At 49.6% G+C, this 24,203-nt stretch overlaps 6 protein-coding genes across 6 annotated transcripts; 3 read left to right on the top strand and 3 right to left on the bottom strand.

Annotated features, from left to right (window-relative positions):
• Positions 1-2,734: 2,734 nt before the first annotated feature.
• On the bottom strand, positions 2,735-4,261 carry GCG54_00000570 (uncharacterized protein; the record flags this gene model as incomplete). Its single annotated transcript, XM_045400706.1, has 1 exon — positions 2,735-4,261. One exon carries the CDS (start codon positions 4,259-4,261, stop codon positions 2,735-2,737), a length of 1,527 nt encoding a protein of 508 aa, XP_045263379.1.
• A 757-nt stretch (positions 4,262-5,018) lies between these two features.
• On the top strand, positions 5,019-6,726 carry GCG54_00000569 (uncharacterized protein; the record flags this gene model as incomplete). Its single annotated transcript, XM_045400705.1, has 3 exons — positions 5,019-6,095; positions 6,165-6,390; positions 6,467-6,726. 3 exons carry the CDS (start codon positions 5,019-5,021, stop codon positions 6,724-6,726), a joined length of 1,563 nt encoding a protein of 520 aa, XP_045263378.1.
• A 748-nt stretch (positions 6,727-7,474) lies between these two features.
• GCG54_00000568 (uncharacterized protein) lies at positions 7,475-9,017 on the top strand (the record flags this gene model as incomplete). Its single annotated transcript, XM_045400704.1, has 9 exons — positions 7,475-7,633; positions 7,689-7,723; positions 7,775-7,860; positions 7,939-7,961; positions 8,012-8,141; positions 8,193-8,230; positions 8,311-8,348; positions 8,406-8,543; positions 8,594-9,017. 9 exons carry the CDS (start codon positions 7,475-7,477, stop codon positions 9,015-9,017), a joined length of 1,071 nt encoding a protein of 356 aa, XP_045263377.1.
• A 469-nt stretch (positions 9,018-9,486) lies between these two features.
• GCG54_00000567 (uncharacterized protein) lies at positions 9,487-14,731 on the bottom strand (the record flags this gene model as incomplete). The annotated part of the gene is made up of 4 exons (XM_045400703.1): positions 9,487-9,698; positions 9,754-13,145; positions 13,213-14,539; positions 14,596-14,731. The coding sequence occupies 4 exons, from the start codon at positions 14,729-14,731 to the stop codon at positions 9,487-9,489; spliced, it is 5,067 nt and encodes a 1,688-aa protein (XP_045263376.1).
• An 840-nt stretch (positions 14,732-15,571) lies between these two features.
• On the bottom strand, positions 15,572-16,695 carry GCG54_00000566 (uncharacterized protein; the record flags this gene model as incomplete). The annotated part of the gene is given in 4 exon segments (XM_045400702.1): positions 15,572-15,682; positions 15,702-15,831; positions 15,878-16,254; positions 16,519-16,695. The coding sequence occupies 4 exon segments, from the start codon at positions 16,693-16,695 to the stop codon at positions 15,572-15,574; spliced, it is 795 nt and encodes a 264-aa protein (XP_045263375.1).
• Positions 16,696-17,858: 1,163 nt separating this feature from the next.
• On the top strand, positions 17,859-24,191 carry GCG54_00000565 (uncharacterized protein; the record flags this gene model as incomplete). The annotated part of the gene is made up of 2 exons (XM_045400701.1): positions 17,859-23,921; positions 24,186-24,191. 2 exons carry the CDS (start codon positions 17,859-17,861, stop codon positions 24,189-24,191), a joined length of 6,069 nt encoding a protein of 2,022 aa, XP_045263374.1.
• Between the last annotated feature and the right edge of the window lie 12 nt (positions 24,192-24,203).

The following is a 24,203-nucleotide window of genomic DNA, read 5'->3' as shown; positions in this document are numbered from 1 at the left end:
GAGGGAGACCGCGACCTTTGAAAGCCTTTTCGAATCTCCAGGATCACCCATGATCATGAACAAAAGTTCGGTCGGCAAGCATGAGAGGCGGTCTGCGCCTTCTTCAGGCTGGGAGTTGTGACCTCCAGCTCTACCTTGACCACTTCCTCGGGATCCTCTGTCAGACCTGCGTTGAGCTGAGCTTTTGGCCTTGTATTGCGTTGCTTTCTGGACTCTGCCTCGGCCCTGCCGACCTCCCGCGGGAACCATTTGCGATGTGAAAGGTTGAGGGACCGGTGATTCTTGAGTAAGTACGATATGTGTAAGAGAGATATGGGATGTGATAAAAGGCCCGTTGGCGGCGCCCAGGAGTACGTAACGGGGGCCTAGGGTTGAGTCATTCGCGAAAATTCGAATGTTGAAGATGGGAGAGTTTCAAGAACTGAAAAGACCGGAAGAGGTTGGGGAGCTAACCTCATAGGTTTAGACACCTTGACGTCTTGGTGGCTCCTGAAAAAGAGCATATGTTCGCCTGATCAGTTGAGTCATAATATAGACAAGACAAACATCTACTTTGAGGACCTCATCTTTCCCAATCTTGAATGCAGACACGAGGAAAATATTTTCTTAAATGCTTATGGATCAACCATCTTTGCTCCTGTTCGTTTGGTATGGTATGCCAGAAAACCTTCAAAACTTTCAACAAGAGAAAGATTTCGGTCAGAGCGTTAGCGAGTTCAATATCCCGTTAGTTACGTGAAGTAATACAGCTTTCAGAGGCTGATAAGTACAGATTGGGTTGCACTGTACCATCAGACTCCTTCTTGGCAATTGGTCAACGCCTAATATTAATGCACAGAATATCAATCAAGCTCGAATTCGAATAATCAAACATCTTGCCTATTCAACATTAAGTTATATTTGTAAAACTTCTATCCATCATTAGAATCAAACTAACATCCCCTGTCATTCCAGAAGTCATCCCAGTGATCTTGTAGCCAATTGTTTAAATCCCGATCTGAGTCTTCACTCGAGAGATACGCAAGGTATTGGTCCAGCTCATGCCTAATCCATTTGTACAACTCCCCAACTTGCAACTGAGTATGTATGTGCGAGCAGGAGAAAACTACTCCTTTTCGACGGAAAGAGTCCTTGATGCGACCCAGCTTCGTGATATCTGTAGAACCCAGAGCAGCGCAAGGCCACGGAAAAAGAGTGACACTTTGAAGATGAGGTAGTCATAGCACGGAAAGAGAGTCGGCTGTATCCTGCAGCTCTTCATGCATAGTTCGGTGCATGCCAATCAACTGAAAGGATTCGAGATTTGGCGGGAGGAGTTCTGACAAAGAGTCTGTCGAATGATAGTAACAGGTGTCCAGAGTCAGGTGGCTCAGACGCTCGAACACATCCATTGGAATCATTCTCTCTCGAATGGACTTTGGGCCGTGTGGGAGCTTTGCACCCACCATGACAAGGTTCAGATACTCAAGGGTCTTTTGCTGCGACCTCAAAGCTTTGAGTACGTCATTAGGCTGCGCCGGGCGTATGTCACCGTACCAAATGTCGTCAATGTCTGTCAAGCGGCATCCTACCGGCATGAAGTGGAAACTCACAAGCGCTTTGCATGAGGATAAAACCAACTTCAGAGGCTCAGGCGGGATGCGAGACTTTCCAAGATTCAGATGCGTTAGAGATTGGAAGGAAAGCTCTTGTTGCGGCAGCTCATCCTTCGGGTCCCAAACACCGACGTTGAATGACAGCCGCTTCAGACTTGGTGCCATGAAAGAAATCGATTCGAAAAACAAATACGAGGTACTGAAGCTGTCATGCCGGGCTGACGAAGGCTGCGTAAAGTTGACCTGCTCTAGGTGAGATAGAAGTCGAGGAGAGTGAGGATGTAGCAGTGTCTTCCTCTTCACATTAGCTCTCATCTTGTCCTCCAGATCGCTTGCCTCATCAGAAAAATGTAGTGACAGTTTTTTTAAAGGGGAGTTTTGATCAGTATAAGGCTGTAGGCCAAATCGAACCACGCAGCTAAGATTTCACAAAACTTCCAGCCATTAGTATCTTGTAGGAAGCCACGATGGTGGAGATCTTGAATAACAATTGATGGTAGTCTATAGTCGTTCTGATCAAAATTGTAAGGGCTTAGCATCGCGAGATCTAAGCTGTATACGGAGACTGGCTCGGTGGTTGAGGGTGGAACGGAAGCGTTTCAAATTACTGAACTCCTTCCCGCTGCCAGTGTATTGGAAACGGCGATAAAGCCAAGGCGTGCCAAGATAGTAAACGACTTTGCACATTCTGCAGAAGGCTGAGAGATCTCGCGGCTGGTACGGCTCTTTGGAGTGAAGGAGGTCGAAGATTTCGTCAGGCAGACAGGGTGGAAGCTGCAGAATAGGTGACCATAGTACTGAATGCGTAAGGGAATTGTTGGCATGGCTCGCCGTGGTAATCTCAGCCGTCATTTTGAATGTAATAGCGGAGGCAGAGGTTTGCTCAAAGATAGTTGATCAAAGTCCGTAGGCGGATGTGTGTTTGATTTGCTAAAATGACGAGACTGTTTAGTTTTTTCTACAGGCCGACAGAAATCAACTTGGTCATCAAAACCTTGATATGTAAAAGTCACTTTTAGTAACCCTAAATCTGCCAAGGTTGAAGTAAAAGGGAAGGTTAGCACAGCCACCAGAACCTAGGCGAGTACAGGAAGGTTACGACAACGCCACAAGAGCGCCACAAGAACTACAATTACTATCTACATAGACGATATCTTTCTAAGAGTCTCGGTTTGAAAGATGAGGCCGCTCCAGAGGCTGATGACCGGCTCAGCGTCCACATAATGGAGTCTCAGCATGATGCGCAGTCCGTCGACAAGCAAGTCAATAGAATCTCCCTGCTTCTCACTCTCAGCAGGCACTGCGGCGGCAACCAGCTTCAAACCAGAAAACTCCCTGAAACTCGCTCGCGGATCTTCGTCGTCTCCCTTCTCCAGCCTCCATCCAGATGACCACTCGCCAATCCAATCCTCCCATCTTGTATCAATCTTTTTGTTGATGTCCCTGAAAGGAATGGATACTTCCTGAAGATGCTCCAACGTGCCCATGTAAGGCCACTCTTTCGCATAGGATACTGCGTGAACTACTCGGCAGCATACATCAGTTCCTTCCCATCCGTTGGTCATAACAGCGATACCGCAACCTTCTTCCAAGTCTTTCTCGTCGATGTCTCCAGTTGTGTTGGCAAAGCCAACCACGTAGCATCTGAAGCAGGGCGAGTTGCCACCAAAGTGGCCAAAGACGTTGCTCTTGTTCCTTGACACGAACCATGAGATGGCAATGCCCTGTTGTACCTGGGTCAACATCTCCTTGGCAACTGTCTGTGACAGAAATTTGTCCTTTTCGGGGACATCTGCCCTCAAGGATTGCTGGATGCCTCTGATGAGCTTCAAAAGGTCCGTTGGCGTCGTCCAGACTCCACCTGACGCGAACTCAGGATGGTGATGCCATGGGGTATCATGCGGCTCGTTGCCAGTCCACCAAGAACGCGCATAGTTCCCCTTGTCGTCATGCTCAGGCATGTCATAGCTTGAGTGAGACATTTCGAGGGGTTCAAAGACGAGCTCTCTCACCAGATCCGGGAAGGGCTTGTCAAACATCTTCTCCAGTATAAGTTGAAGCATGGCGAAGTTTCCCCCGCAGTACGCGTGCTTCATTCCCGGCAGCAGGGTCAGTCCTTCGGCAATGTTATGTCCACCGTTCCTGTCGAGCAACGTGTCTAGGGCCGAAGGCATGTTGTTCGCATAACCCGTATAGGCCGAAGTGCGGAACCCGGCCGTGTGGGTGAGAAGATGGCGGAGAGTTATTTGTTTGAGAATCGTGGGCGGCCCGAGGTTCAGAAAGAGCTCTTCCGGAAGGTGGTGTAGCAATTTGTCGTCCAGTGAAAGCTTCCCCTGACTCACAAGCCTCATGACTGCAGTGGCAGCCGTGGGCTTGGAGATGCTCGCCGCCTGAAAACAGGTTTCTTCGTCATTACCAACAGTAGAGAAACATCTGGCCTCGATACTGCCTTTGTCTAGGACGGCGATGGAGACAGAAGGAATGCCCAAGGATGCCAAGAACTGCTCCGGGACCGACGGCGGAACTGTCTGATTTGCAAACAGGTCTGCGATGGTGTCGTAAAAGGTCATCTTACTTGAGGATATCGCGACGAGAGTGAAGAGAACCGGTTCGTTGATAAAGTCGATTGTAGGGATAGTGAGGAAGAGAGTGCGGATTAGTGACATTCAACTAAGCAAGCTGATGGCCTTGCAAAGCTCTTAAGCAATCTGACTTTCGCCAGACTTACGTGCCACACTCGCACCAGTCTTACGAACGGGATGACGCAAACATGGTCAGCAGCCAGCTTCGTCAAATCTCACCCACCCACGCCAAGTCTCTCGAAAGTTGAAGCCACATCGATCATTGTATTGTATGACTGAAGGATAATTTCAGATTCCCGCTTTATTGACATTTGGTTCCAAAGCATGTACTTGGAAGGTTGAAAGGTGAGCACATTCCTTATGAGGAGAAGATACCCCTCGAAGCTCAAGTACGCTTCCAATTTCCTAATTGACGTTGAAAAGCCGTTAGTCTTCACCAATGAGTATCGCTGTACCCCGCATATGTTGACGTACTCTCCCACCAGTTCGTTCAAGACCTTCCGAGACCCCGCCAACCCCACCATGCCGTGGAAGGCCGGTGAAGGGACGGAGGGGCATTCTTCCACCAGTCGCCGGGTTGGGCAGATCTGAACCGATCCCGCCTCCGCAGCCGCGCCGCACGCGTGCGGCTACCCTGCGTCGAGATGCCACAGAAGGTATGTTTACCCACGATGTATCGCCTCCAGATGCACCTCATGCTGTCGTCGGCGAAGCTGATGTAGCGCCTACTTATCCGTTCAGAAAGTATAAATGTGAAAATCTCAAGCGTTTACCAGAGATAATCGAGGCACCGCATGAAACTTGGACTACTTATTATTTTTCTCCCAAACGTTCAGTCAAGATGATATCCTTCAGTAGAAAGCTCATATCGGCAGCCTGTGTCGCTACGTTTTTCCGTATCGCAGCAGCATGGATCCCTCCACCCGAGTACGCCCTCTTCGCCTCCGAAAATGGCCACTACTTCCAGACCATCGACCAGAACCCCTTCTTCTGGCAGGCAGACACCGCATGGTTCTTTTTCAACCGTCTTACGTTTGAAGAAGCCGACACATACCTTAAAGACCGCCACAGCAAAGGCTTCAACGTCGTCCAGGCCGTCGGCGCGCACCCAGACAGCATCACCGAGCCAGACCGCCTCGGCAACCCGTCCTGGATCGACGGCGACGTAACGAGGCCAAACCTTGATCACTGGGCATTCGTCGACAAGCTGATGGAACACGCGTGGGAGGAGTACGGCATTCGCATCGTGCTTCACCCAGCATGGGGCAAGTACGTGCATAACGACGCCGGCGTTCCTGGGTTCTTTGACGTGGCCACTGCGAGGGGGTTTGGAGAGTTTGTGGGGGAGCGGTACCCGTACGTGCCCAAGATTGTCTTTGGGGATACGAATCCGTGGTGGAAGAACAAGACTGCGATCGCGAGAGATTACGCCTACGGCGGTGTTCGGGGGACGAAGCTGTCTGGTGAGTATGAAGTGATTGACTTCACGCATGTATATGAGGCCTTTGCGGAGGGCATCGTGGACGGTGAGAAGGCTGCTCTGGGGGATGAATGGGGCGAGCCTATTGACAAAGGCCTTGTTTACCAGCCGATGGTATCGATGCACCCCACGAACCAATGGTTCGCCGACGGTCCCCTGGCGCTATCAAGTTCATTCTTCGGGAACAGCTCGTGGCTTGGTTTCGACACGTCCCAATCTGGCCATTCGGACTATCCTCCCAACGCCCCGATTCCTTGGTGGTCTTGTCGCCGGGGATGGGAGCCAGCTGAGGTTATGTACGCCGTCGGCGAGACTACCTCTGGCAAGAAACGTCCCGCAATCGAGAATGAGCCGCACTATGAGGGCCGCTGGAACAATGCCAAGGCTCACCTCAGTGTCTGGAACGCCAGCGACGTCCGGATCGGAAATTGGCAGACTGTGGGTTGATTTCCAAAGAAGGCACGACGCGCGATTTGCGCGATCTGGACTGACGATGAGTCGGCGTAGGCTTTCACCGGCATGGCTGGTCTGACATACGGATCGAACTCGGTCTGGCAGATGACGTCGGAACTCTACCCGAACGGCGGCGGGGGACCTCCGATCTACTGGACAGAAGGCATAGCGCAGCCTGGCTCAGCTGAGGTTCAGTGGGTGAAGAAGGCTATTCTTGACCGTGGCGAGGAGACATATTTCGACAGGATTCCAGCTCAGGATATCATTGTCGGAAACCCTGGTTCGTCTGAAGTACCCCAACAGCGCAAGAAAGCCTCGCGATAAGGCTGTTGGGATGGTTACTAAATGTTCTGCAGGGATATCTGACGCCAGGATTGCTGCCACCCGTGACAGCAAAGGATCGTGGCTGATGGTATACTCTCCAAACTCTACCATCACGATCGACACCGGCAGTCTTACAGGGTGTAATGTGACCGCGAGCTGGTTCAGCCCTGTGTCTGGTGAGTATACAAAGTTTGACTACGAGCAGTGCACCGGAACGGGAGTTCGTCGCTTCGAGTTGCCTGTTGGAGACGATCATCAAGACTGGGCCCTGGTTTTCGATGCCCATGCATGAGAGTCGAAGTATGCGAGAGAAAACGTCACCTTGGGAGTTATACATTATGAACATGTCTTTCAGAACGTGGGATAATCATGCAGAAAATAGTGGTACAAAGATAAATTCAGAAGGTGTCTCAATGTGTCAGTAGAGCGCTCAGAGCCGTGCGGTGTCTCGATCGCATTAAATCGTTCAAAGTCCACGCTGCACCAGCTGTCCGCTCTTCAACGGAGACACGCGGTATCTCGGTTCTGCAGCTCACGTCACAATGTAGGAGGGGACACCATATCCTTACCTCTGGTTGGTGCTCAGACGCGGTGTCCGTTCCTATCTTGGGGCATCAGATGTTCACCGAGCTGACTCGTACCCCATGTCTTTCTGCACCCTTGGAGACAGGCCAGGGACGGCCCGGGGACAGGAAGCGGGTAGAGGTCATTGGTCTCACAAGGGCAGCAAAGCAAGGTCTCGAATTGGAGAAACTGCAATTGGAGCCAGGAGAGACTGTTCATTGGCTACCTCGGGTTGAAGTCTGCACGTCGGGGGATGAGCGAAACTCAATGTAACGAGATGTGGACTGTCTTCAGTATCCCCTGTCCATACATACCAACAAAGCTGCAGAAGAAAAAGCAGCGGGCGAAAATGTCAGACTCCCGGGCCGCTTACTGAGGTACAAGTTGGCTCCTGCCCCTCGTTCTGACCGCATGGCAACTTCGAGGCCATTTCGCTACCACATCTTCCCAAATACATCAATACCCTCGTTGAGCACATGGCGGACGCAAAAAACAGTCCCAAGGCGGCGTCTACAGGAGACAAATCAAAGAGCGCCTCCCCGAATAGGTCTAAGACTGCATCACCAGCGGGTGGACTTTCTCCAGGTTCTACTCGTGAAGAGGTCCTCGCAGCTGCCATTGAAGTCGACGATGCGGTAATTGTTCATCCACATCAATTTGTCGCACTCCATTGACTTGATGTTTATTCAGATCCCAGATAACGACTCTACTATTGAAGATAGAATGTAAGGACATGCAAGTGTCTTTTCTGAGGAGTTTAATTAATTTTACGATAGTTCTTCATACACCGCCTCCCTGACTTCCAGTGTAGTCGACTACCCTACGGAGAACGGTAGACGTTACCATGCTTTTCGAGCTGGAGGTATGTTCTTGATCTTGAAGAAGTCGTTTTGACCACCGAAAGCACCTTGATTTACGAATACTTGGCTGACTTCAGTAGCTTACTATGGCCCCAATGATGAGGTACTTGCTCGAGAATCGGGTGGCGAATTTTGCTGATGGGCCTCCCCTAGCAAGAAATGGATCGGCTTGACTTCAATCATATGCTCATGACAAAAGCGATTGGAAATAAGCTCTTTCTGGCTCCGATCGATGCTGAAAAAGTTCATAATGTCCTCGACATTGGGACAGGCACCGGCATCTGTAAGTTTATCACCCACTTCTACGCGCAATGAATGCCTTACGTTTTCCTAGGGGCTATTGAAGCAGCAGAAATATTCCCCAATGCCAAGGTAAGCACTCCATATTTCTCAGTCGAGATCTATGTTCCAAGATCTTCTTTCCAACATGAACTGACCCCCCAGTCTGGTAGATCACTGGGAACGATCTGAGTGCCATTCAACCCACTTGGTAGGTTTTGTCCTACACACCTTCCCAAACAAAATCATTGGTTTATCATAGATACAGGGTTCCGCCTAATGTCCATTTTGAGGTCGATGACGTTGAAAGTCCTTGGCTCGGCTTGAACGGATTTGACTTCATCTTCTGCAGGTACATGCTTGGGGCCATTGCAGACTGGCCAAAGCTGATGGAACGGGTCTACGAGTAAGTATGAGCGGTTGAGATAGTGAATGTTTGTTTCTAATTACGCCTAGGAACACCAAGGACGGTGGATGGGTCGAGTTCCAGGATTACGACCTGAGCTTCGTGTCCGACGACGGCAGCCTCACAGATGAGCATGAGACCATGAAATGGGTACAGGGATTCATTAAGGCTTGCGAAACAATAGGCCGCAACGCATGCCCCGGGCCTCATCTGGAAGGATGGGTCAAGGATGCTGGGTTCATCGACGTCGTGCATCAGCGGTTCAAATTGCCAATTGGACCATGGCCCAAGGACCCTCATTACAAGGAACTTGGAATTATCAATCTAATCCAATTGATGGACGGCGCAGAGGCATTCACTTTCAGGATCTTCTGCGACGTCTTGGGATGGACTCGTGATGAGTGTATCGTCATGCTTGCCAAGGTCCGCAACGAGTTGAAGTCTAACACCTTCCACGCTCGCATGGAGTTGTGAGTATAACGTCTTCCCTGAAATCAACCTCACATCATGGTCTAACGTGATGCTATCACCAGTCATGTGGTATATGGCAGAAAGCCGTCAAATTAGAAATCATTATCTCATTCCAGCGGGCTTATACACCCGCTGTGTTCGTCTTGATCATGGCATGATTCATGAACTTTTGCGATAATCTTCGTTTCTCGATACATGAAAGCTAGCGATCTAGCCTTAATTGATCAAGCCATGCCGGTGGAGTCTCCTTAACCTATGCTTGAATTAAAACCTACGTGAATACGCCGTCACTAATTGAGAGGATCATTCAAGCTATTTGGAAGGGGGAGCGATGTAGTGATGTCAAGAGCTGGTCTTCCGGCATAGGCCAAAGCTTCACAATGAGCGGAGCGGTGATAAGTTTGTGTCCTATTTCAACTTATGCGAAGGAGATGACACAATGTCATGGCTCCATAAGATGCTCGTTGATACTCTATTTCCCGCTGTAGTGTGATGTCACATCTCCGTACGAACTTTGTTGCGTGTCCTTTGGGTCCGTCGGCTCCTCAGTTGTGTCGCCCTTGGTTCTTCTGTACGGTCGGTAACGTTTCATGGGATAGGCAAGCCTGCCCATGTGGCTGTCTACGAACTTTGCGTTCTCGTCGTTTTCCTTTAGACTAGACTCAAGAAGCCTCTTCAACCCCCCTAGTCTGTGTTAGTAACATCGGATGAAGGAACATAAAGACGATGTTGTACTCACTCAGGATACTCCGTGCCACATCGAAAGTATTGACCAACACCAATTGAAAAAAGAAAGAGACGAGGAAGATTGGCAGAAGAAGTATGCCCATAACCAAACGAAAGTACATGCCCCAATTGATGAACTTTGGATGCTTCAGGTCGTAGTATGCCGTCAAGACTCTCCGCGCTGGCAGTTCAACGAAAAGATACCCTACCCAGAACCAAAAATGCCAAGATTGCTCGTCTTCGTGAGACCGGATTCCACGGCTTGCTTGCATATTAGTGCCCTTAGAATGGCCCTCAGAAGTCTCGGACCCGGCCTCTTCGGCCTGCCTTGTCAAGTTCTGCGTCTTCACCAACTTTCGTCGATGGCGATTGAGTAAAGGGCTCCCCTCCATTTTCGACAAAGAGTAACGGTTTATACTTTCTGAAACCACTTCGACAACCGAATTTAGTCGCTTAGCGTTGGCCAACGCAACAACAGTGACGAGCAGCGCCACAACGGAACAGATAATCATTGGAGGTATGACACTGCTGGGTGGCTCTTCGCTCATCCCAAATATACTGGATGCGAAGCCAAGCGGCAGAAATACGACTGTGACGTAGGTGAAAAATCGGATGTTCTCAGAGCCACGAAGGTTTAAATCGTCGCGAATTTGCTGCTGACCCCTTCTCAACGTCTCCTTCAGTGACTGAATCTGAACATGTAGGCGATGCAGATCCCGGGTTCGACGGCGTGTGGTTCCTTCAAGCTTTCCAATATACCGTCGATATTTTCTCTCATCCGTGCGTGTCCAGCGTGGCCTCTCTTGGCCTCGGTCTTTTTCGCGTGTCTCCCATTTGGATATGGTGACCCGCATGTCTGATAAATCTTCATCCAAAACCTGGAGAATTTGTTGAAATCTTTGCCATTGCTCGCTGGATGAGAAATAGTCTTCGCTGTTGAGAACAGAGAACGGAATTGCGCCATGCTCGACTCCAAGCTCCTCCTTTATAGTGTTGAAGATCATCTTGGTGCTGTCGACAAGCTCTTCCAGAATCCGGTCAAAAAGATGCAGCTCCAGGACCTTTCTCTGCCTCCAAGCATTGTTATCCTGCACGAGATGCCCTTGGTCACCCCATGGAAACTCTCTTTCATTCTTTTCCCTGGCCCAGTAAGTCGGAATGGGCTTGCCGCCAGGAATATACTCGATCAGATGACATGTCCAGTGTCTGTCAAAGAAGTCACCGATAAATCGAAACCCTACAGAAGCTCTCACAAGTCTCTTTGGGACGCTCGCGGGAAATTCATCGATGATTTCTTTTGGAATACCAACGATAGACTTGTAATTCTCCTCCACAAGCTTGTAGAAACTGAGGTGAAGTTCACTCTCCCAAGTGTTGAGAACCATTGAAGTTTCATCAAGGAAATGCTTCTCATACTGATGATGGCGTTCGAAGAAAAGAGAGATGGCTTGTTTCTCTTCCGGTGCACTGCTCGTGATGTAACAAACAAGGGCCGTCTCATCGTTCGCTGCTGGAAGCCAAATGAATCGTTTCTTGGCCTTGGAAGCTGTCCGAGGTAGAGACAACAGATACCAGAGCTTGTAGTTACTATTGACCCCGCGGAAGGTGATGTTGTTTTCCCGCTCGTGCTTTTGGAGATTCTTTTGCCGCAAGACATCTGCGACAAATGCCATGTTATTCGAGTCATCCTCGAGAGCATTTATCGGATGTGGGCGTGGTATATCTGTCCAACTTCTACTCAGAAGTTCTAAGGGGTCCTCTGAACTTCTCTCTGGTGGATCATCCCGATTGCGTCGTGACGCCGTCCGCAACAACATAGTGTACTCATCGGCCGCTCTAGTTATGAGAGCTCCAGATGTATCCATCTCGATATGCTCTAGGAGCTTCTCTGCCTCTGCATTGAACTGAGCGGGGGTCTGCATCTCTGTGACAAAGAATGTGGGGTAGTTGTAAAGCCACTCTTCATCCAGGTCAACAATGCTGCTTTGATCAATGAGACTGTTGAAAGGGATGCTTTTCTTCATAGAAATTGCTTTGGATGCTTTGACCTTGACACCTTTCTGAGGCGCTGTCGAGCTGAGCTGGGCCTCTGCTACATCGGGGCTGGGAGCTGATAGCATAGGCAGTCTGGTGTTTCGATCTGTCTGTGCAGGCTGCCTCTTTGGCTGCATCAAGTTCAAGTCTGCGACTTCTTCCAAGAGATCATGAGTGGCAAGCGCCTTTGGTTGCAGGACGGAAGAAGGTTCAGGCGGTTTCTCAGATCCTTTAACTTCCGCGTAAATCTTCCAGCAATGAGTAAGAAGGATGAATGGTATTTCGAAGCTGGCGTGAAAGTAGAAGTCCCGGTCGTTTTCTCTACCGAATAGTGTTGATTCTTTTGTTGTGCTATCCAATAGCCCGTAGAATAATCCGTTCGGACTCGTAGACCCAAAGAGGACTTTCAGTGACGACTTAATCAGTTCTTGTGGGGATCGCTTGTTTATGCTCATGTTACGAGTTCCAAGCATGATCGCCAGGGCATAGCGGATTGAGTTGTCCCATCCTGTTTCTGAGTTCTCATTGTGATGAACCTGAGCCTCAATGGTGTTCTCCCAGACTTCATTGAACGAAGTCCTTTCTAAGAAAAAGTCTCTGTTGATGCCGTAGAAAAGTGCCGTATCGCTGGCATGGAAGAGAAATCGCGTCTCTCTCGGAGATCGAGTCATTGCCAGCATGCGCTTCTTGGACATTTCGTTTTCAGCCGTGAATCGCCGAAGAATATCCCGTTGAACATCACGAGAATTGAATCGTCTGAGCAGCTTCTCATCTGCCAAGAGCTGATCAAGTTCAATCTCCGTGCGAGACGTGAGGCTCGTGTTTAGAGCCCTACGTTCCTTCTCATCATCGTGTGATATTTTCTCTGCTGAAGTCTCTCGAAGGTCGTCCTCGATCAGCTTCAACGCCCTCCAAACCCATACGTGCTCACTGAGCCTGTATTTATTACACCCTTCGTCTTGCGAGTGTGGCCATGCACGGGAACCACGCATGTCGGCTCTGTCAAGGGCCACGATCCAGGGCTTCGCCACTTCCTCGATGATGCTACGCGCTAGTTCAGAATCCTCTTCGCTCTGGTATCGATTGGCAAAATCGAAAACCTTGATTATTTGAAACGGCGTGTCCGTCAGGGAGTCATTTGGCATGAAAGACTCGCTTTCCTCGATACGAGGCATAATGCTTCCTTTCACCCAATAATTCGCTGAGAAGCACTTTGAATCCGTCCTCTCAACTTCTGAGTCAAGCCACATTAAGTGACCACGGCAAACTAAGTCGACCCTCTTCTGCAACAGACTATACGAACTCATTTGGTCTTTGCCCTTCGTTGCCATCAATCGCTCCGAAATCTCGAGCAGGAAGCTGAATGCAAAACTGCAGCTACTTAGTAAAACGTTCTCTCGGGCAACGAAAAAAGGCTTGATGACAGACTATGACTTACAAACTCGCGGGAGAAGAAACACGGTGGCCTGACATATCCCCACAAGTCAACGCAATTGGAACAATGCCTCCTTCTACCCCAGGCTCTCGCAACGGGATGGCGCAAACTGACAAGATATGCTCAAGCTTTCGGCGAGCTACAAAGTCGATGTAAATGACCGACTGCTTCACCAGGTCTTCATTCTCCAATGAGCCTTTGGGCGGGCCCCAAGGCAGTGATGGAGCCCATTCTCTAGTTTCCTGTTCGACAGCGCTGTCCTTGCTATCTCCATGAATATTGCCTTTGAAATCATGATTGCAAGGGGAGAACGCCGTAAAGAATTTCGATGCGTGTGCAAGATGCTTGCTGACATCTGTCACACTTGCCGGGACCATGAACTCTCTCCATTCAGCCTCAGAGTCAGTCCATTGAATCATTTTGTAGGCGCTCACTACCTCAATCGCGCTCCCGTGTTTAATATTTTGAGTGACCTTCTCTGGGCGCTTGTGATTAAGGGACTCAAAGCTAATTGCTTTGCCATCCACGAACATCGACATAACAACTGCAACTGTGTCTTGGTTGACGTCGGTTTCTGCATTTGAGACCTTGAAGTCCTTCGAGTATCCCATCATGCCTCCTTTGCTACTGTCAATGGTGGCGTTCGTAGGTTTCCGAGAGGTCTGGCGCAGAAGCTGCATTGGAGATTGATCTTTGGCCGGCCGCTTGTCTTCTGTTGATCCTTTTTGCTTCAGAGGATGGGCTAAAATCCATCCATAGGTGTGTGGGCCTTGAACTGGGACATGTCCGCTCCAGTCGTCATTGAATCTGTGCATAGGATTCAGGTAGTCCATATCCCGAATGTGCAATTCTTTCCAAAACTCCATTGAAACATCCACATCAGTTTCCCCAGTATTAGTGATAACACACTGCTGCAGAACGACCTTCTCGTGAACCATCCATTGTATGGTAAGCTTGAGGTTCTTGTCTTTGACTTCGTATCGGGGCCATCTATCATGGACGTAGCCCAAATGGCGACAGTTCTTCATACTAACACCGGAAATCCGCAGTCCGTAGGTGCATCTCTGTCTGGATTTGTCCCGTGATAAGAACAAGAGATCATCAGCTCTTTCTTGGACGGAGTAGGGCTCATTTGTTGTCCTGTGGTCTGCGCAAAAGATTCCTGAATTACCGGCGTCTAGGTAACTGCTGAATTGCATGAGATCTCCACATGCATTGACCGTAGCAGTAACCCCATTATCTCCAAAGGAAGCATGACTGTCCTGGTTCGGTGCATCTACCCAGGTGCTGATTTGGCTTTCGTTTGGACTGAAAGTATCGCTAACCTTGCCTAGCGTCAATGAGTGAGATGCTAATTACTTGTCGCGTATCTAGGTGTTGACTTACGATTGGTGAACCTTTGGAAGTCGACTTCACTCTCTGCTGGCACTTCACTGACGTCCCAAAATAACGACCCATTTGCCTCAATGGCAGTTACGTCAGGCTCGGTTGGCGAGGACGGCTGTCCATCGTGCATTGCCATGATCACAGGAATGCGGCAAAAACCAACGGGAATCGGACGAACCGCGCGGTGCTGGATTTCTTGCCAAAAGCTCGGCGGGGCCCAGCCGCATTAAATGCTCGGCACTGACTCTGAGCTGTCATTTGAATGTGCGGCAGAAACGGGGCAAGGTGAATTGACGGTGGTCGGTTGGATCAAAAACAACTTGGCGGGCTTCTGTTTGGCTCGCTTTGCGCGCAATATGTAAGAGCATTTCCTAAGTCGGCGTCTTACTGCATGTTATCCCTGTCACATTCAAGGGACACTTGCAGCTTTTGGCAAGGCTGGGCGAGATTGATAGAACTTTTCGTTGATTGAAGGCAGGACTTTTAGCAGGCCGGTAAACGAGTAAGAGGAACAAGAGTGCAAAAAGGGGTACTGTATCCGTGACTGTTACTTCGTGAAGCATACTCTGCATGGCCGCCAGAGGAGGCCATTCGCTAGGGAGTGTTCATCCAACAGCTGAGGGGTTCCCCAAATAGATCTTGGCGCTTGGCAGAGATACACCGCAATTTTGGTTGGCTGGACTCAGCGACTGTTTCTGCAGCCGTCTGCAAAAGATCTAGATTGCAAGTGGGAAAGCGAGCCAACAGGGGATTGCATCGGTCGAAAAGGGCCACACCTGGACCTAGAAAATGCGCGTTGTTCGTTCCACCACTTTTTGAAAGTGGAGTTGCACCCTTTGCACCCTTGTCGTCCCCAGCGATTGGTATGATCTCCATCAAGTTGATCACAGCCTGCCTCAGTAGTGTCGACCACGCTGTTAGCAGCTGTGAACAGAGCTATTCTCATGTTGACAAGACAAGATCGAAGATGAGAAGTCTAATATTCAATTATCATATGGACATTCTTGTTGCTCATCAACCATAGTCTATGGAGTGCCATCCTGAGAAGAACGACTCCGGAGTGGTTTGAAGAGAGGCTTCGCTCGCACTATCAAAGGCTTTAATACAGGCAAACAAGCGCAGAGAATAGCACACGTGATTTCAGCAAGTGACCACATTGCCGGTTTTACATTCCACCACGTTCGATCCGGCATTAGATTGAGCCACTGCATTCTCAGAATGGAAATCGCTATTGTGCTGTTGAAGGTCAGCGAATGCTCTGCCATAGAAATAAATCACCTACAAGAACCCCAACATGAATACACCAACAACAACCACTTTTTGTGTGCGCGGCATTTGGAGCTGCAATATCTTGGGGATCGGCAGAGTTATGATGATGAAATCTGTGAAGATGTTGAAGGTGCCGTTGAAGTACCAAATAATCGCGATGTTTTTGATGCATTTGCTTTCAATCGTATGATCCCACACTGCGTCAAGGGGTATGCACTGCAAAAAGGCCACAAAGGTTTGAGAGAGGCCCCACAAGAAAATCACGACCATGCAGCCTATTAGAACATACCGCAGGCGTGATACCTCCAAGAGACGATAGTATTGCAGTAGAAACGTCATCTTGATGAAAATGATGGCGGCGAAATACAGCGACAAGGATACGAAGAAAGCCTTTGCCCAGCATCAGTCATTGATCCAATTTGAGGTGGGGCATTGGAGTAAACCTTGTCGTAGAGTACAAGTTGCTCGGTTGATAGCGTCCACTCATGCCTCCCAAAACCGTATGTAGTCACTGTTTCCCATGAGCATAGATAGCAAAGACATGATTATCACTTCCAACTTACTTAAAATCATTGTGATCGCACATCCAATGATGCAGCACTGAGTAACGGTAAGATTCAAGTTCAGGAAATTCAAGTTGGCGGACATGCTCACTAAAGATGCAACCGCCGCGCAATCATCCCAGCCGAGTTGCTTGATCAAGCTTCTCGACAAGATTCTCATCCCTACCACAGCAGTCGAAATAGTCATGACTGCTGCAGCTACCCCGATGATGACGCCAGACTTGTCATCACTCTCCTGGCCATCAATAGTGGATCTTGTTGCATTCATGGCGACTAGACATTAGCTGCGAGGTGAAGTCGCAGCAGAGTAGGCAGTCACACAGGCCAAGGTGGACATGGAACTGATCAAGGAGTGATGATTGATTTCAATATGGGTCCTCGTGCAGGTAAAGTCGAAATGTCAGTCCTTGGGAGCGACAAAATATTTGCGTAGCCAAAAAGAGAATATTGGGACGGAATGGAACCGACTGGACGTTCGTGTGACGATGGATGAACGAGGAACTCGCGATTTCGGGTCGAAGGCCCGAATAAAGAAACACAATTGACAGTGGCCAACATATGTTACCATAGACCAGCTTGACCGTTCGTCATGGATCAAAGAAATTCGATGTCGTTAGCGGCACTTGATAAATCGGTGCGGCGCCACCGGGCTGATCTAGATTTGGTCTCACATTCAGGCCTACCCTCTTAGGTTCGCATCTGTTCCGGAAGCAGCGTGATTTGCGTGACCGCTTCCGGCTGGCGGGAATCGAGTGGCTTTCTTGTCTAATTTCCCTCTCACCAACACAATGAGTTCTTCCAGTAGTAGCATGGCACTGCAATTCATTCTTCTCAATCAAACATAGCAAGTCTCAGTCATTCCTGTGGTATAGTTCCCAGGTCTAGTTTCTTCACCTACTGAGGTATCCGTTGCTCTATTTTGTGTGGAAGGACCCAGCCACAGCGGCTCGATTCTCTGCTATCATCAGACTTTGCTGATTATTCTGAGAGCCTCAACTCGAGAGATTGTCCCAGAGTGAGATATCTGCACCTTCAGATGACGACAGCTCGAATCAGTGAGCGCCGATAGATGTATAATTGAGCAGTGAGGACATCATTGGTGCCCGCCCCAAAGTTAGGCAACCAGCGACAGGGGGCCTGCAAAATAATAGCGAGGCAACCAGTGTACGATACGATGAAAAAGAAACATGTCAGCGCGCATGATAAGACGCCTTATGCTCCCGCCGTTATGGGTGGGCCTAGTGTCTAAACCAATCAACCGCAGGATGTCGAAGGTACTCGGGCGGCTGCTCTGATGGGTCGCAAAGAGGCAAACTACTTTTCCAATAATAAAAATGTCGGCCAGATCCCAGGAAGTCTGATAATGTAGCTCTGAATTGGTAACAGCAAACGCCCATTCGGAGCTTGTGCTAGTCTCGTGCAGGCGCAGCTATGTCAACCCAAAAGCAACCGAGGCGGTTTGCCCTGCTCGTCGGGATCGACTGCTATCTTGCGGGAGACGCAAGAAGATTCAGCAGTGGCCGCTGCGTCTCGATAAACGACCTCGAAGGATGCGCAAATGATGTCAATATCATGAAAGAAATTCTGAATAACGATTTCGGGATACCAAATCCAACAGTTCTGACGTCGCCTCCTTCAATACAAGGGGCTGAGCTTCCAACCTTCGCCGGCATTGAGAAAGCATTCGATCACATTTATGACTGCACGGAGTCCGGAGATATATTCTTCTTCTATTTCTCTGGACATGGAGCACGACTAAGGCCGATACCTGGATCGCCTACTGGAGCAGCTTTCGATCCTTCCCTGCTACCTATGGACTTCTGTCTAGGAGAGCCAGCTATCCGTGGATGGCACCTCAACCAGTGGTTGCAGAAGCTCAGCTATAAACAAGTCCAAGTCCTTGCCATCATTGATAGCTGTCATCTGGGTGGCTCAGAGGAGTCTAGTGAGCGGTACAGGGCCCCCCTCAATTGGGATGCGATCAATTTACTCCCGCAAGATGGGCTAGCGGTCCATGACATCCATGGCGCCGGTCAAAATCAGCCCAGCCCTCAAACATCATGGTCTATGTTCCCAGAGACTTTCACGTTGATAGCAGCTTGTGAGGATGATGAAAAGACTGCAGAGATGCTAGTTGAAGGAAGTTGGGTTGGCGTGTTTACGAAAACGATTGCCGACATCTTACGATCATCCAAGGCTGACGAGGAAAGCCTGACCTATCGTCACCTAAAGGAACGTCTGGCGAGAAGGCTCCCAGCGCAGCATTCTGTAGTTCATGGCCGAGACCGGCTACCATTCTTGGGCGATGGACGGTTTCGTCCACTGTCACATCTCATCGCGTGGTTCCAGGATGGCAAAGTTCATCTTCCCATTGGGAAAGCTCACGGGGTCCACAGCTCTTCCGAATTCGTCCCCATTTCGGCACCTGGCAGATTTGCTTTTAGAATGGACTATATCGAAGACTTCTACTCGGCGGTTCGCCTTCAGCCCGAGGTCTGCGAAGCTCTGAATAGAGATGATTTTCGAGTCGTCGCCTTCCGATGGAGCTTAGGAAGCCGACAACTACGTGTTTCCTATGACGCCACTGTCAACAGTACGCTCCAGGAATACATCCGGAACGCCGTGAAACGTCGTATTTCCAGTGCGGTAGAATTTGCTGTAACTGGCCATTCTGACAAGCGTCATTCAGACTCTTTGCACATCAATCAGCAACCTTGTGGCGGCTTTCTCATCCAAAGGCCGACACATCTCATGGGCTACGAGGGACTAGCTTATGACTCTAGCATCAGCGCCAACACAATCGATCATACCGCAGAAAAGGTCGCGGATCACATATTGCGCGTTTCTCTTTTCGAACAGGCTCTCCAGCTTCGAGACAAAACATCGCAGGGGCCCAAGCCGTTCGATGCACTTATTCAGCCAGTTCATGGCATCTCTGCCATGGGTTCATTCCCCCACAACCAGAAATTCGTATTCAGGTTTCACAACAAATGCGAACAAGATCTATTCCTCACCATAATAAATTTTTGCCCCGGGTTTGGTATTCGACAGGGCTTTCCTGAAGACGGTCTTTCGGCAAGGGTTAGGGCGCATGAGACCATCGCGTTCCCATTCACCATGAACATGGCCGATGAACTCAAGATGCCAGCGATGATCAACGAGGAACAAGTTATCCGAGACATTGTACGCATCATCGTTGTTCAAGGCGGGGGGGTACCCTGGAAAAGCCTGGAGCAGCCCAACATCTGGAGCTCTGGCCAAGAACGAAGTCGCGGCCCGACGCAGTACAGTGATTGCGTTGTTGTGGGCAAGCATCGAAAATGGTGGATGGTTGATCAAGAGATAATCACGATTACAGACGGGCTGAAACCTGTACCACAACACCCGCTGGGACGTGCTCTGAGCTCCTTGGATGAGCGACTGAAGCAAGCTATGCAGCAGTTTCGTTTGGGTTGTCAATTGTATCTCAGCTTCTCGCGCACCGGCACCATTGAAGATATCAATCATGCCATCCGCGAAATTCAGCACGCTATCGCCAACACTACAGGTGCCGGGAAGGAGGTTGAAGTCATGCGTGCGACACTTGGAGAGATTGGCTTTTCTCTCAGCCAAAAATCAGCACATATTGAATCCGTCGAATATCTCAAAATAGCTGTGGAAGCAACGAGAGCATCTGGTCTCTGTGGCGTTTCTCGCGAAAAGCTCCTGAACCAGCTGGGAACACTTCTGGGAAGATTGTTCGTATGCACAGAGGACTCGGCACATTTGGAAGAAGCCATTCGGGTTACCAAGGAAGCAGTTTCTGCTACCAATGGCAACTATCTGGAACAAGCCACGGCCTTGATAAATCTCTGCAATCGATTGAGCGAGAGATTCAAACATAGTGGCCTAGTATCGCACCTTGACGAGGCGATTGACTTTGGCCGCGAGGCTATGGAGAAAACACAGCGCATCCCCCAATACTGCAACATTCAAACATCGATTGCTGCCAATCTTGTACTGTCATTATGCGACAGATTTTCAGTCACAGGCCGAAACGAGGACCTTGACGAAGGCATCAATCTGTGTGCAATCGCTGTCTTGCAAGCAAGTCCGAGTGATCCTAACCGTGCTCTCTGGCTCAATAACCTCGGTCTCGCGCACAACCATCAGTATTCTGTCTCGAAGAATATGAATGATCTCGATGAAGCTATACGGGTGACACAAGATGCTTTGACTAGCATCCCTCCCCAGCATCCGGCACGCAATGGAATCATCTTTAACTTAGCCTCACGGCTCAGGGACAGGTCACGCTCTACAGGATCGATACAAGACTTGAATGAAGCTGTGAGGTACTTTCGGGAGATACAAGTGTCAGAGGACACTGGCGGTATTATAAGTCAGACGATCGAGAGATCAAAACGACTAAGTCTCTTAGGCGTTTCTTTGGGGGAACGATTTGAACAGACCCATCAACGTACTGACATCGAAGAATCTGTCAAGATTTTGAAAATGTCCCTTGCAGCACAGCCGAAAGGATCCACTGAAAGAGGGGTACGGTTACAGAACGTGGCCAATTCGCTACGTTCGAAATTTGAGCTGTTGAGAGATGTGCAGGACATTGAGGAGGCTATCTCTTTACGAAGACAAGTTCTTCAAGGGGACTTCGACTTCGGTTTAGATCGCGAAGAGCTTCTGGAGAGTATGGCGGTTGATCTGCATCTGAAGGCCATGAAGACGAAGTCCTTGGTGGATCTGAAACAAGCCATCCAGGGCTGGAAACAAACAATTGCATCAACCTCCGAAGGTCAATCAGAGAAAGCGAGTCGACTCGAAAGATTGGCAAAGGTGCTTTTTACCAGCTTTAAGATAACCGGAGACACATCCAATCTTGACGCAGCGGTCGATTCTTGTCGCAACGCTCTATCAGTGGCGACGTCTCTTAGCGACTGCATCGATATTCGACGAACTTTGTCCAACTGCTTGTCCGCAAGGGCGTCCCATACAGGAGCTATGAAAGACACAGATGAGTGCATTGAGCTCTCCGAAGAGACACTGGAAAATTCTGCCATTGAGAATTCCGACAAGCGCATCTTTCTGAGCAGTCTCGGGTCTTGCTTCCAACTTCGGTACTCAACCACCGGATCAATGGACGATCTCAACCAGAGCATTCGTTTCAACAGGGAGTCAATGGATATTTCGCCCGCCGATGACGGCCAGAAGCCTTTCGGAGTTTGCAATGTAGCAACAGCGCTCCTTACCAGATTCCAACGAACAGGACAAATGATAGACATCAACGAGGCTATTAGACTCCTGAAAGAGCTGCTTTCTACTTGGCCCGGCGACGTGGAAGACGAGATCGTATTCCGAACAAACTTGGCCGGTCTTTTGGCCGAAAGGTTCGTCAGAACATTGAACTTTCATGACATTGACGAAGCAATCAAACTGGCACGACAAACCATCCCGTACAACCATGCAAACAGGCCTTCTCGCTTGAATAACCTATCCGGCCTTTTGCAACGGAGATACAAACACAGCAAGCAACTAAAAGACCTCACTGAAGCGGTTGAATTTTCCAGGGAAGCCGCTTTGACTATGAACCGCAAAAACCCCAATCAGGCCGCGCTTCTTTGCAACCTCGCAGTTGTTCTCGATGAGAAACATCGCATTTCGATGGCATCGGAGGATCTGGATGAAGCAATCCGCTTCGGCAAGGAAGCTGTTGAAAACACTGGGCTTGACCATCCAGAACGAGCCAGAAGGATTTTTTTCCTTGGGCTCGATCTTGAGCATCGATATGCACACTCCAGAGATCTAGATGACCTCGAGACAGCCAAAAGGTTCCACCTTGAAGCTCTGTACGCCACTAACAGCGGGGTCAATGTGCGCATACACGCAGGCCATCGGTTTATGTCTATCTGCGACATAGCTGCCCAACACGACGAGGCGTTCTCTGCTGCTGAGACCGTTGTAGCGCTCATTCCTTTGATGGCATCTTTGAGCCTGCCGCCCGCTGATAAGCAACATTTTCTTTCACAAGTTGTTGGACATACCTCTGATGCTGCAGCCATTGTTCTCGCAGTGGGCAAACGTCCAGCATTTGCTGTCGAACTGTTGGAGACTGGTCGGGGTGTGATTGCGAGCACTCTCCAAGACCTGAGAGCTGATATCACGACCCTGGCAAGATTTGATCCAGAGCTGGCCAGACGTTTCGTGGAAGTCCGCAATAAGCTGGATGCTCCGATAACTGTCTCGTCCACGGAAGCAGACCTTCCTATCAAAAGTCATGGTAGGATTGTCGAAGCCTTTCCCTTCGAAGGTGACCAGCGCCACGAGGCTAGTGGTCAATTGAGCGATTTATTGACTGAGATCCGCGACGTTCCTGGATTCGAGAGATTTCTTCTCGCCGGGACTGAGACGCAAATGAGAGAGGCAGCTGCTGAAGGTCCCATTATCATCATCAACGTGGGTGCTCATAGGCGCGACGCCTTGATCATCGACCAAAGCGGCATTCGTGCGTTGGAGCTCTCAGGCCTAAGTATTGAGGATATACACTCTCGCACAAATACTCTAGACTCGGTGAGGACACTTGAATGGCTGTGGGATGTCGTTGTCGGACCAGTTCTAGACTTCCTTGGTTTTACTGGCACGCCAGATGAGGGCATGCCGTGGCCACGGGTTTGGTGGATCCCAGCAGGCGTGCTCGTGCGGTTTCCCCTTCATGCTGCCGGCTATCACCTTCGTCGCAAGTCAGAGACGGCCATGGACAGGGTGATATCGTCGTACAGCTCTTCTGTAAAAGCCATCACAAACGCTCGACGACAGCGGCTCCTTGTTGATGGGGACCCCGGGTCAGGTTCAAATGCTATCCTCGTGTCCATGTCAGAGACTCCAAGACACTCGAGTCTTCAGCATGCAAAGAGGGAAATCGAAGAGGTCAGCAAAATCTGCTCATCAATGGGCTTGCCGTTTGAACATCCAGAGAGCAACAATCGAGATGTTTTGGAAGCTCTAGACAACTGCAAGGTCTTTCATTTCGCTGGGCACGGAGGTACTCATCCTACAGACCCATTGAAAAGTCTCCTTCTCCTCAAAGACTACGACAGCCTTCCCCTGACCGTCGGAAGTCTGCTTGACAAGAACCTTCAATCGAAGAGACCTTTCCTCGCCTACCTTTCGGCATGCGGCACCGGTCAGATCAAAGATAAGAACTCTGTTGATGAGAGTATTCACTTGACCAGTGCTTTTCAGCTTGCGGGGTTTCGACACGTTGTTGGTACACTCTGGAGCGTCGACGACGCGGTGTGTGTGGACGTTGCAAGAGCCACCTACGAAGCGATCCAGGAGCATGGATTCAGAGACACTTCTGTGAGCCTAGGCCTTCACCGGGGTCTGCGATCGCTACGTGATCGATGGGTGGCTAGTGAGACGGATCCCACGGTTCCTCGTCGGGACATCAAAGTCCCTCGGTTCGAAGATCGCAGATTGCTGTGGGTTCCATATGTGCATTACGGCGTCTGAGTGTCTCTGATGGGTTTCTGGAAATCCGATTTTTTTGTTACTTCGTTCGATATGTGCGATTCGTGTAATCAAATTGAATAGCAATGTTGACTACCTACCTTAGTACCTACTTACCAACAACCTTTTCCTCACTGATCCAGATTGAAGTGCTGCTTAGTAAGAGCGTAGGGGAATGCTTAGATGTTTACAGGCAGCCATAAAATGACCCGAATTCCCCAACATTTCAGGTTCATAAACACCCAAGCTAAAAGAGTGCAGCCATGAACTGCCTTGGCC

The sequence above is a fragment of the Colletotrichum gloeosporioides genome (assembly GCF_011800055.1).
Source record: "Colletotrichum gloeosporioides strain Lc1 chromosome Unknown consensus_50, whole genome shotgun sequence".
Classification (NCBI taxonomy): Eukaryota; Fungi; Ascomycota; class Sordariomycetes; order Glomerellales; family Glomerellaceae; genus Colletotrichum; species Colletotrichum gloeosporioides.
The sequence above is the reverse complement of the archived record's forward strand: the minus strand, read 5'-3'. Positions and strand labels throughout refer to the sequence as shown.